We start from the raw sequence: 13,427 nt of genomic DNA, 5'->3' as shown, positions 1-13,427 counted from the left end.
ACCCTTTGAGTTTGCGAGCCCTTCATTTTTTTGCTAATTTCGCTACTTGAAAAATTTTCAAAATTTAAGGGCACGCAAAAATTTTGGTTTTCGAGAGTTTCCATGCAGGCGTCTGGACTTCGCAAAATTTAGTGGCTGCGATTATGACCTCTGTGTCCAATTCGCGAAAAATAGGAGCCACGAAAATAAAGGGTTTTACAGTACTTGAAGTTCCCTTCATTCCAAACCGTAACTTTGGCGATGTCGTTTTGAATTCTCACCTCGGAGCCACTGACCGGGTTCGGAAAGAGTCTGCTGACGTCTGGCGTTGACTCTTCTCGTCGCAGGTGCACTCTTGGGTCCTCTCGAGCTCCGAGCAGGGTGATGCTCGCAGCCGGGACGCATCCGGGGCCAAGGCGGCCTCTCTGGGTGCCCCTCCGGGGGCAGCCAAGGCTAAGGAGAACCCGCACCTGCTCTCTCATAACTCCCACCGGGAGTGGGAGTCCAAGTGAGTGGCATTCTCTCCCTTTCTCCCCCTCTTTCCAGCTTTCCCAGCTCCTTGCTGGGACCGTAGCCGTACGGCAGTGCAACAACGAGGGCGTGAGGGTGTGAGAATGTGACGTACAGTAGGCTCGCAGTAGCTGAAAATCGGATATTTCGTACTTCGGGTTAATTCAAACAAATTTCAAAATACCTGTATTCCCACCGTGTTTTAGTGTATTGATAGGCTGTTTTTTTAGAACAGAGTTTTAGTGTACAGTTTAGTCCGGTTATAACAAGCCTGTTTATAGCGAAATAGAGGTTATATAGAAGAATTTCTAATAATTCAAATTTCTGACAAGCAAAAATTTTTAGCTTCCTGGAGTTTGAAAAGATGAGTCTTTTGTACTTTCATTTACTGTGGGTAAACTAGAGCACCAAAGGTAGGAGACCATAACATGCATCCGTTTGCTGTTCGTAAACTAGGCTATCAACGACAGTAAGAGAATGTATCATACTCTCTTCACTGCAGGCGGCAGGATTTCTTTTAGAGAATTGGTATCTTGGCTACTTACCTTTCATTGCGAATGACAGGTTAGACAGTAAACTATTCTTTCTAATTTTTGCAAAATATGTCCTCTTGGGGATGTTGTCTAGTTGGTTTTATTGGTGCCTCCGATTGAGAATTTGGGCATTTCGGCATTACAGACTGTTGCAGGTCAAGAAAAGTGGAACAAGCTCCTGCCACAAAGCACTCCACTCTTTCCACTTGAACACAGCAAATGTTGGAGAGGAGGAAAGCACCAATCGGTGGCAAGCAGATGGCTTTGTGGGAGGGGCTTGTTCCGCTTCTCTTAACCTGTAGCAGACTACAGCACGGTACCGCCGAGCTGTTGTACGTTGGCGAGGCTTCTGAGCTTTGCGCAGAATGCGAGACAGGTCCGGTGTCCTGAGAGTTTGGCTTCCTCCCCGCAGGAACGGGTCCTCGGACTATTTTCTGTGCGAGGCGAAGAAGCTGAAGCACCAGGCGGACCGGGAGAGCGACCGCACGGTGCAGGCGATGAAGTACCTGGAGGCGGTGCTCTACTTCATCCTCACGGGCTCCTCCATGGAGCACAGTCACCACGAGGACAACGCCTACCTGATGTACAAGGAGACCCTGGCCCTCATCAGGTGGGGGTACAGGAAACATTTGGACACATCTCCGCGCTGCATGGGGGCTCGCTCGTGCACGGTGGGGGGGGGGGGGGGGACGGGACTGAAGTGGTCCTGACTAGGGTTGTGCGAATAGTGGTTCGAATCAAATAGCGCTGCATCATTCATAGCCTTCACAATGCAAGGGATATCCAACACGGCCGGTTCTTTCAGCAGTGCAGAAGCTAAGGATGACTCTGCACTATTCAAATCAAACCGTTATTCGCACACCCCTAGTTTTGACACGGGGTTTTGTGAGAGGAGCGACACGTTACGCACGGTCATGTGACACTCTGACGTCACGTGACTGGTGCTCTCGACGTGCGCTCAGCTTGTTCGCAAGAGATTCTGTGTGTACGTCTTTGATCAGATGCAATCAAAACACGCCTTAATTTTTTCAGATTGTCTTCGGCGCAAATGCGGTTTGCGAAACCCTAAGAAACCTTAAATACTAAAAAGTTTACTCTTTTCCTACTAAAAGTGTGAGCCAACAGAATGGTACATCCTCTTCTCTGAAATTCGTCTAAAAAAAGGGGGGGCGCGTGGCGATGTCCCGTTGCATTTTTAGTTGAAGTGTGCTACTCGAAACAGTTGTCTTAATTAACATAGTGACCGGAACTTTTTTTAATTTTTGCAGGCACATCTCATCCAAGTTTCAGAAGGTGCAAGGGAATGACGTCATAGCGAGCATAGACAACAAGTTGGCGGTGCTGAGGTGAGGTTCTTGAACATTCTTATTTACTCAAATAACTCATTCATGCCCAGCATGCAGACATATTTCTTAATTCTGACAATAAATGTGCAATCAGACTTAAGATATGTTTTCTCGATTAAAAGGTAGGGCAAGCATCTGATTAGGTCATGGAGCAGTAATTACCCAAGTTGCAGCTAATTACTTTTACTCTATTAATTTTTAGAGAGAAAAGGGAAAACTTTTTGGATGAAGTTCAATTATTCAGAAAAAAAGTTTTAAAATATTTCTGAAAACATCATAACAACTGTAAGGCTCCTGACACTTGTAGTTTGTAATTTTTAAGTCAGGTCAGGCTCCTGAAACTTTTAGTTCATAATATCTTTTTATATAGTTCAAGACTGAATTAAGTTTTTGTATTTGTCTTAGTCTTTCTGGGCGCAATTAAAGGTTGCCTGCTGCTGCTGCTGTTGTGTAGATACCCTAAACTCTAAAGACTTCAAAATAGTACATTTTTAAACATCTTTACATTTGCAAGTTTTTTTCTGCTTAAAGTTTCTTAAGATGCTTTTTATTGCTTTTCAGCATTTTTGTTTTAATGCAGTCGATCTGACTCGTTTGATGTGGCTCAAGAGATTTCTATCAACCGTCTGCAAGCATGCAGACTGTCGATAAAATCTGTGAAGGCAAAATATTGTAACCCCATTTTTGAGTTGTCAGCCTCATAGGCATTCTTTGTTTTTCTTTTCTATACAGCCTGAGGTGCCTGTCTCTACTCTACGAGAAGCTATACAAACTACGTAAAAATGAAGTCCGGGATAACCTGCGCCTCCTCCACGAACTTCAGAAGGTGGGTCCCTTGTTATTGACATCCACTAAATGACCTTCTAGCCGACTTTGTCTTTAGGTGAGGCAGGGTATGGTATCATTGCTGGGATGCATAGCGTATGTTTTGTAGCAAAGAGCTTGTTCCTATAGCACCCTCTCGTGGCGTCTCATAAAGGTCCAAGAGACTATGCATTCGTTTAATTCAGCACCCAACATTTGACTGAAGGGGTCTGGCATATTGTATCTTTTTGTGCAACACCAGAAGGTGGACTGCGACCTACAACACACATATTACAGGACTAAACTGCATTAATTGCCTGTGTTTGCGATAAAAGTGCCCTTAAAAAAACGGATGTTGGTTGGATGTCAGTTGAACATTGGCTGGATGTCAGTCAAATGTCAGTTCAATGTCGTGGCACGCACGCTATCCAAAAGTAGCAAAGGCGTTCTTTTTTTCGTATCAGACATAGTGCTCTGTGGGCAAGTTGTCGGTTGGATGCTGGTTGGGTGTCGATTTAATGTTGGTTGGATGTCGGTTGAATGTCGGCGTTAGGAATGCCGTTCCATGAAAGACGTTTCCTCTCCTGCACCAGACGCAGGGCTCGGTGGGGAAGCTGTCCTCGCCGACTCCGGCAGCGGGCGGTGCTGCGTCGCGCCTCCAGCCGTCGCCGTGCCAGCCGTGTCAGCCATCCCCGCACAGTCCCACGCCGTCCCCGGCCGGGAGCGTGGGGTCCCAGAGCAGCGGCTACAGCAGCTGCGAGCTCGGGAATAACAACAACAATGGTGGCGGCGGGAGCGGGCGGAACCCGGCGGCCCACCACTCGTCGGCGGTGGCGTCGGTGGCGGTGCCCCAGGCGCAGTACACGCTGCTGCAGCGCCAGAGTGCCACCCTGGCCAACCTGCACCACTGCCATGACAAGTGGGAGCAGGCAGACTACCTCACCAACTCCAGCCACTCCAAGGGTGGGTACCTCTCTCTCTGCAGAAAATACTCCTCCAAAGCGGGATACGTTCAACACGTGGGTGTTGGGTATATTGAAAAGGAAAAGGGGGAGAACTTGTCGAGTGCTAGTGTAACAACTCTACTTTGCAGTAAACATTTCTGAATAAAACTGCCGCTATTATTAACGATAGACCGCAATATTCTGGCAATGTCTTTTTCAAATTCGATAGTTAGCGAGTGTACACATCGCGACACTGTTAGCGCGTACACGATGTCGGCGGATTTTCGCATTTCACTTCTAAATAGTATTAGCGAGCACGAAATTTTATCGCTTACATTATAGAACTAAATGAGCTGTTTTGGTAGCATTAATAACTTGGATGACATCCCTTGATTTCAAAGAGAAAAACTGGAAAAACCGGCGATCGCTTGCACGTGCTAACAGTGTCTACTCTGTGCTTCCAAGAAAATTTACATGAATTTCTCTATAGTTATATTCTTAATTTAACTACTTAGTTACCATCTTTATATAGGTGTTATGTGTTCGAGCTACGGTCAATAAATTGAATTAAAACTAAATTAGACAAAGCAGTGGAAGGTTTCTTGGGAAGAACCTTAACCAGTCTGGCTGGATTGTTTTTAAAGGGTATGTTTATCAATCCTTCATGTGCCAATTTTTGTTATCGTGAAGTTCTACCTATCAAACATCATTTATGTTTGTAATCCAATGACGAAAGATCTTCTAATCTGAATTAAGAATTTCAATTTTATTACAACCTTCAGAACTCAAATGAAACATCAATTTGTGCGCTCAAGGTTACTCTATTCTGACATAATTTCGGAGGAATGCGCTATTTGGTTTACATTTTATTTCGTACCTACAAAAATTATTTGCTGTGGTCCGTACTGGTTTTCATTGTTCAGCATCTCGTTGCCATGCCTATACTCCGTTTCACACTTAGCGTGCAACGTTGTCAAAGCTACTGGCGCGAGCGCGTGACTTCATCTATGGTTTTGTTTGCACGAGAACGCGTGCAAATGATCAACGAGATCAAGCCCCATGCTCGCGCCAAAAGCTTTGACAGCGTTGCACACTAAGTATGAAACAGAGTACAGTGTAATCCACTTATAACGATACCAGATATAACGATATATCGCTTATAGCGATCAAATTTTTTAGATTTGATCGCTATTTTTTTAGATTTGATTTGATCCAGATATAACGATAATCGGCTATAACGATTGGATTTTGCGGTTTTCTCAATATCGTTATAAGTGGACTGCACTGTATTGTGCTTCTATGTGTAAACAAACAGCTATTTTTTTGTTGCAGTGCTACTGAAAGGTTGTGCAAGAGTGAGTACGTAAAGTAGGCATGTCTTCAGGTTGGATAGTCCAACACAAGAATCTTAACATGTACTATTCGCAGTGGCACGAGTAAAAGTGGAGCGTGTGGTTGTGCTCCAAAAGTACTTTTTATTACTTCAAAATGGATTTTTGGTTGCTCCAAAATGACTCTGGTCAATCACGTCTTGAAGTGCTTGAAATCGGACTTGTTGGATCCTTTTCAAGTGCATTGCACTTACGGGTTATGAGCTCAGTGCTCGGTTCTTTCGTGTCCATGCTCGCATGTAGCCTCGATAGAACTTGAGATCATTGGTGTCACGTGACCCGACCCTCGCACGCGTTTGTGTCAGGGTGTCAAGTTACACTATGACCTGACATCCTGACAGGCTTTGTGTCAGGGTGCCAGACTACACTACACCAAGATCACACGACACCATTAACATGTTGAGAGCCTGAAAAAAAAAGGGTTTTTGTGCATCGAAGTTTAATAACTCCGATTCACCGTAAGCGTGGGTGAAACTAACACCACAAGCACTAGCACGGCGTCCCAAACAAAGCTTTCACTTTGAACTCGCTCGTGTAGCTTCCCTTTTGTTCCCACTTACGGCAAGATGCCGGTACGGGTGTTTTGTGTGATGATGCAGGGAACGCGCCGACGAGGCGGAAGGTTTTGATGACCATCAATATGTTTCGCTGTAACTAACGAAAAACGCGCAATGTCTTCGAGTGCATCCTTTGTTAACCAGACCGACCTCTTTCTATCTGTCGTTTTGCAGAGTTCTTTGCGGAGCTGGACAGGGACTGCGGCAAGTTGACCCTCCACAGCTCGTCGGCGGAGCTGGTGAGGTACGTGCGCGAGGGCGTCTTCCGGCTGAGGCATCGACTCGCCGTGGCCACCGGTGCGGCCTCTTCGGCCGCCTCTTCAGCCACCAAGGCAGAGGGCGCCACATGATTCACCCGCTCCCCCTTCACCCTTCGCCACGTTTCTTAGATTGTTGTCTTTTTTTTTTTTTTCGTGTTGTTTGCGGAACATTCTGGTCCTATCCGAGACTCGTCGTCGTCGGCATCTTCCGTTTCTCATCGGTGCAACAACAACAACGGACGACGGACTACCGAACCTGCGGGCAGTTAACTGCAATATATCTATATTTATGTATACACATATACATGTGTGTATTTGGAACGTGTGTATATGTGTATATATATGTATATGCATATTTTTTAAGAAAAAAAAATGAAGAAAACACGGACTCTCTCTCCTCTTCCTCCTACACACATTCTTTGCCTTTTTCCCCACCCGAGTGTTTTTTTCTTGTTTTTTTATCCATCGTTTATTTGTTAATTTTTCCTTTTTCTTTGAAGGGAAGTGAGATCCACAGGCAGTTTATTGTTCCTGTTAATGGCGTTGTGGCAGTTGGATGGATTTGATGTACATATGCCGAGGAGAGAGGAGAGTGAGGAAGTGAAACGGTGGAAGAACATTGTACATACAAACTAAAGAGAAAAGGGCAAAATGTGGAAGTTGCGTGTGCTCTTCTGAATGTGTGATCTTACTGCTGGCAAGGAGGGGCGGGGGCCTGTGCAACGATTTCGGTCCCGTGGCCACGTCACGTGACCCACTGACCAGTTATTGCAACGGTGTTACAGTAGCCATTTTCTTGTCGCTGTGACGACGGTGTTTGACAGTCGGATGTTGGTCGCTCGGACACTCTCGCAATAATCAAACTTTGGCTACCGTGACAGTGTCCCAATAGCCAGTCATTTGGTTATTCTAAGCCAAGGTTGTTGCGACTGTGTCACGTGATTTCGAGGTCTTGCAAATTGAATATCATCCGGTCATGTGACTTGCGGTTACGTATTCCCGGTTGAGATGTCGGCCCAGGTCGCACAAACATTGGTGCAGGCAGTTGAGAAAGGGTGACGTGACCGGAGGCAAGATGGGGAAGCGTGGCTAATCTCCCATCTACTGTTTTTTTATAAAACGTGTACAGAATCATGCTCCCGTGATTAAAGAAAGGACCACAACAGCCCGCCGCTGAACTTGAAACTCAAGAAATTAGTTTTTTTTTTTTTTTGTTACAATCGTTGCGTGCCTGATCTAAAAAACTGTGTTTTCTCCATCGAGATTAATTGACTGGCCGCAGTGGCTAATGCGACTTTGTTTCCCTCGTTTTAAAATCTCCTTATCTTGCGACTACCGTAAAATACCGAGCAAGTGCCCCCTCCAAATTTAGACATTATGGAAATCAAAATGGGGAGGGGGGCCCTTACTCAGTTCGGGAATAAATAACATTCAAGATGGCGGCCACAAAAAAAATTAAATTTTGATAAAATGGGAGGGGGCGCTTACACGAGGGGGGGGGGGGGGGGCACATGCTCGATAATTTATGGTACAGAAATTACTTTCTTTTTTTTCTTTTACTTGCTGTTTTTTGTAGCAGGGTTAGGTTACAAGAGCATGGTGTGTGCCTGAGCGACGTGCATCTGAGAGATCTGATGGCTTCTTAGAACAAGGAAGGTGGAGAGGAGGGGAGACTCCGAACTAACTTATTCGTCTGTCAGCCAATCGGGGAGAAAGGGGACGGGGACTCTGCCTCGGCCGCCGACCAATCAACCAACCAATCGCAGCAGAGACGCGTCGTCGCGTCGCCGAAGATGCCGTTTGGGGATGAGAGGGGGCGGGGAGGGGAGGGGGGGGTGGGGAGGGGTTCAGGCTGTACATACACACGTTTGGGGCAAGAATCGTGTCTAGTTTGAAAGTGCCAGTCTTCGATGTATTTTTTTTCCCTCCCCTTTGATCGTGGAGCTTGCACCTGTTGCTATTTTTTCACACAGTGTTATTGGGGGAAAGGGTGTCGAAATGGGGAAGAAGGGCAGGGAGGCAAGCATGACATTGCCTCAGGTTTACCAGCGTTGCCTGACGTTTTTTTTTTCCGACGTCTGCACGGCGGCATTCTATATTTATACAGATAGATAGTAGAGAGACTCCGATTTTTTTAAACGGTGCGACGACGGATGCACTGCAGCTTGCTGGCGACCGTTTCTCCTTTGTCGACCTCTGACTGTGGCACAAGTGTAGTTTCGTTTCCCTCGCTGTGGTATACTAGCCTTCCCCTACCCCCGTCTGTTTTTTTTGTTTTAATTTAGTCAAATACAGCTAGCAAAGTCAACACATTATTGAGGTACCGTCTCCCACATGATGAGGCAGGCGTGTTCGAGTTTTGCCTATTTTTATGTTGATTTCTCCAGCGGCGCTGAGCAAGAATAAAGCAAAGTTTTATCGAACGAACAGGTTTTCTTCTTTTTTTTTTTTTTTAAGTCTGCTGTTTTTAGGGTGAGAGTTTTTACCGTCCCAGCACGGGAACGGCGAGCAATTGCTGCCTATGCAAACGAAAGGGTTGGAGTTGAAAACGACTTGCGTCTGGGACGTTCCGCGACATTGGTAGCTTTTCTTTTTTTTTATGTTGGCGTCATTCTGTGGGCAACGTTGCGCGTCGCAGGCAACACCTCGGACGATGTGATCTTTGTTCTGTGAAACTCATCTGCTACTACCGATGGTGGTACCCCTACTACTAGCTACAATGACAGCAGAAGTGCTTTACACGTGTCTCTTTTTTTTTGCTTCATTCTCTCGCTGTGGAAGTGCCATACCATTCAAGGGGGATACGACAGGGAGTGTATTGTATTGTCATTTCCTTGCGCCTGCAACAAGGCCTTGGGAGCGAAAAACAAAATAATGATAGTAATTTTTTCCTCCGAATATTTTTCCAGCGTGCATGTTTGCTGACTGTATTTACCTCCTTCCCATGACCCCCTTCCCCTGTTCTTCCCCCCCTTTATTTTTGTACTTTATTTATGGAGAACATTGACACAGAGGCTTAATATATATATTTAAAAACAAAAACACCCAAGGGCGTTATTTAAGACGACTGCAAGCAGTTCCGGATGCAACTGTTTTTGCTTTTTAGGGGCACAGAAAGAACTCATAGAAAACAAAAAAACAACATTTTGCTTTATGTACAAAGAGGAGGGTAGTGGTTTGTTTGTTCCAATACTATTAAAACGAGGTTTCAATTGCTTGTACATTCTCACATGGGCTGTGTTTTTTTTTTTTGTTTTTTTTTTTGAAGAGGACGCAGAATCTGTGAGCATTGTCCTTGCGTGGGCTTGCAGTTGGGCTCTTTTGCTGCACGCAACAGTCGAGACTAATCACCGACCGGACACAGCAGGAGGCGGGATTTTCAGCGTCCGATCCTTGCCCAATCGCACGTGGAAGGCCGAAAGCATTTGTACATGAAGTTGGAGAAAAGTCTTTTTTTTGTTGCCGTTTCCCTATTTAGATGCCTCCACGACTTCTGCACATGTTTTATGATTGGTCCCCTCCCCCTGCCCCTCCTCTCCCATTGCCCACATATACATATATATATAAATATATCTATATATCAGCAGCGGATGTTTTTGTTACCTTTTCACGTTATGAACGCTTGTACATAGGTGTAAATATTTTTCCACGTTTAGAGGAGTGTGCAGAAATGTCATATTGCCTCTGTATGAGCCACGAGCCGTGGAGTCATGGTTTTTTGGAGAGAGAGAGAAAAATTGCAGATGTATTTGCTTTCTTACAAAAGCTATAAAATATATGCATTTGAAAAGAAACTGTGCTTCCCTGTCGTCATTCTGCATGTTGGATTAACCCGCTTCATTTTGCTTACACAGAGATTGGAAAGAAGTGGAAAAAATGTACTCTTTACGCAGGAATGAATCCTAGCAACGGCTGACAAGCCCGTTATGCTAGTATGTGACAGGTTATGTGGACAAGCCTACACACTCTTAGCTTTGTCAAGTTCTTGGAACAGCCGTTTTCAGCAGGCCCAAGAGCCATTCAAAATTATTCTTCTAGGGCATGTCCAAAAGTGGACCCAGATATCTTGCAGAATCGTAGCGATCCTGGCAGTGTAATGCTGCGCAAAGCATCTTAGGAACCCGTTGGTCACCAAGTTTCGGTTTCGATTGCCCAGCCTCGCTTCACGACATTACGGGACCAAATACAGTGCTTGCATTTTCAGATATGTGACTTTAACTTCATAATAGGGACCAAATACAGTGCTTCACGACATTACGGGACCAAATACAATACTGCAAGTGTTGCCTATCGATACGGATAAAATGCTGGAATTTGTGTGCAGGTAAACACGGGACGAAGAAGTATTGATGCTTTAAACTCTTGCCAGATTAGAGCCGCAATTACAAACCTCTTGTCATACTGAGATGCCGAGCCACTGAAGCGGGCATTGTCAAGCCTTCACAAAGGCTTATGCTGGGGAGAATGACACAGTAGCACCTAAAGTGGCAGCGACCTGTCGTGCTGTGGTAATGAAGTGAAAGGAACAGAATAAGAGGAAAAAGCAAAAACTGAAGGTCGGTTATGGCAGTGCCTGTGCAAAGCTGCCTGAAAGTGACCATACTTGGCCGGTGACCTTGTTCCATTCTATTAACGCCCGGGGCCGGGAGGGTTATTCCGCACTCTGGTGCTTAGTCATACTCCTACTTCTTGCTAAGCCTAGGCAAAAGGCTTAGCTGAAGGTCCGTGTTCCAATGGGGGCTGTCTCGAAGATGATTGGGCGCAATGCAAGCGGGCACCGACTTCATTTTCATGCAGTGCTGAGACAACACCACCACTACTTTGTCAAAGGAACGATCAAGACCGAAACCCCGAAACCGTGCCATTAATGCTCATGGACAAAGGAAAAATAAGCAACTCCCTCGACTCCCTCCCGAGGAAAAAAAAAAGAAAAAAAAAAAAGAAAAAAAAAGCTGGGGTAGATTTTTTTTTTCTTTTTTTTCACGATCTTTTTAAGGCATAGAGATCATACATACTGTTTTAAAGGGGCCATGAAACGAATTTTGGGTTGGGATGAATGATTTTAAATTAGGACTTTACTAATCGCGTATCATTTATAGCAAGTTCGTTTCACGGCACTCGTGCCCACGCGTGCCCACTCGCAGCGTGGAACGGGTTCGTTTCGGCCGGCACTCCACGAGTGGTTGCACTCTCCGAGTTCGTTTCAGCGCTGACACCACACGCGTGCATGCACTCGCTGCACCGAGAAAATCGGGAGTGCGCCAAAATGCAATCCCGTCATGCCTCGCTCCGGTGGGGCCGGCGAGGAGCGGGAGCAGACGACGAGGGTTCGTCTGCTACGATGTGTCGCGGAACCGAAAGGAAAAAAAGGTGGATTTTCTGATAGAAATCGCATCCCGCGGGCAACGGAATCAAACGCGGGCTTGAATTGTGAGCATCTGCTATTTCACGAAGGAAGCAATTGACAACCCGTGATTTCTTTGCAGGTTTTAAATCGCTCTGTTGCCGTCCAAACGCTGAAATATACCAGTGTGTAAAGAAATGCTCAGAACAAACGCAACAGCGGCCACCGAGATGTCTATCACCATCCGTGTGCGGGTGAAAAATTTAACATTTGTCAACAAAACTCCCCCAGCAGAAACCTCTGACTGCAGAATAAGCATCAGAGAAAGCTAAAGATAGAGACTTTACCCGAGGGTGGGGCAACATCATCATGTTTAACATTTACCTACGTCAGCTGACTTGCCCCGTCGTATTTTGTTCGAAAAAGCTCTCGTTCTCGACGCCCTCACCAAGGCTAATATCTAATCCTGACGATCGAAATCGAAAGTCCCAGTTTTGCTGGATATTCCAACAGGCTAGTTTTAAGCCGTACCCTTTCAGTGGTTCACAAATAATACCATGCTCAAACGGATCAAGCTTCTGCTCGGACAGCATCATCAGTTTTCTTCAGTGTAAACGGTTATAAGAATTGAAAGATCGCAACCAGCTGCTTTGTAGACAGCTGGTTGCGGAAATTTACGCCGTCTGTAATTATCTCTACGGCAGCCTAGCTGCTTGAAGTCATAGAAACTATAAACTACAGGCTGCAGCGACCAACGTTTGTAGATAAACGTTGGTAGCGACTGGCATTCTCGCATTCCCACGCATCACTCCGAACAGAAAGGCGCTAGTTTCGGTTTGAAGTCGGTACCTTTTCTACAACATAGATGGCGGCAGCGTCAGTCTTCTGCACTCGGTGCATTTGGCGAGTTCGTTTGAGTCCAGTTTTCCGTGCAACACTCTGTGAGTGCGATGCATTCTGGGAGAGAACTCGAACGGTGCCAGTGCGTGTGAAACGAACTCGCTATACGTTGGCCAAGAGAAAGAGGCTAGAAAGTCAAAAGCCAGCTTTTCGGTACGAAGGTTTGAAAATATAGCGGACTATTTTGTACCTTCTTGCCTTCAAAAGCTCTCCGCCTTTTCACTATGATACATCCGCGGCTCCGAAAGCGCGTCACCGGCGCCAAACTGACGTCAGCAGAGCCCAGCTCACGCATTGGACACGAGAACTGCGTCACTCGGACGTATGCGCTCGTCAACAATCAATCCGTCGACAAATATTTGGATTCGCGTTCGTGGCCAATGAATGCCCTAACGGAACTTATTGTCACTGGGGAATGACAAGTTCTATGGTGTGCATAAAAAGCACGGTGGAAGCAAGGAGTCACCGCACCGGTGCCGAAGGAATGTCACGACCACGTGATTTCACAATTCGCATTTGAGTTGAGGATTAAAGCTAAGGAGGAAGAAGTAGGAAAATCGTTTCATGACCCCTTTAAGGTTACTTTAGTGATATCCCAAACCGCCTGGTGATAGCAACGAAAGTGCGGAGTATAAGCAAATTTGCAAAGTAAACGTCATACTATACTTAATTCGATTCTTAATTTTCAGGTTAGGTGGCGCAAGCTACCGCCTATTAAAAGGGTACTGCCGTTAGCATCTCGCATCCGGCCAACCAAGTGTCACAAAAAAGGATTAAAGTCCCAAACAGCAGAGGGAGAAGATTGATAAAGAAGGTCAAAATTTTACACAAAAAGATACGTAGAAGAATGAAGATATTA

General features: G+C 45.7%; 1 protein-coding gene across 1 annotated transcript in view; it reads left to right on the top strand.

Annotated features, from left to right (window-relative positions):
• Positions 1–10,114, top strand: part of LOC121835564 (AF4/FMR2 family member 1-like) — a 137,868-nt gene extending 127,754 nt beyond the window's left edge. Inside the window, exons 15-20 of the mRNA XM_042289968.1 lie at positions 327–487; positions 1,435–1,632; positions 2,291–2,368; positions 3,101–3,194; positions 3,766–4,135; positions 6,239–10,114. Coding sequence (XP_042145902.1) covers positions 327–487; positions 1,435–1,632; positions 2,291–2,368; positions 3,101–3,194; positions 3,766–4,135; positions 6,239–6,414 — 1,077 coding nt within the window. The 3' untranslated portion in view covers positions 6,415–10,114. The remainder of the gene's footprint in view (positions 1–326; positions 488–1,434; positions 1,633–2,290; positions 2,369–3,100; positions 3,195–3,765; positions 4,136–6,238) is intronic.
• The last annotated feature ends 3,313 nt before the right edge of the window (positions 10,115–13,427 follow it).

The sequence above is a fragment of the Ixodes scapularis genome, unplaced genomic scaffold (genome assembly GCF_016920785.2).
Source record: "Ixodes scapularis isolate PalLabHiFi unplaced genomic scaffold, ASM1692078v2 PGA_scaffold13__105_contigs__length_92229423, whole genome shotgun sequence".
Taxonomy (NCBI): Eukaryota; Metazoa; Arthropoda; class Arachnida; order Ixodida; family Ixodidae; genus Ixodes; species Ixodes scapularis.
The sequence above is the reverse complement of the archived record's forward strand: the minus strand, read 5'-3'. Positions and strand labels throughout refer to the sequence as shown.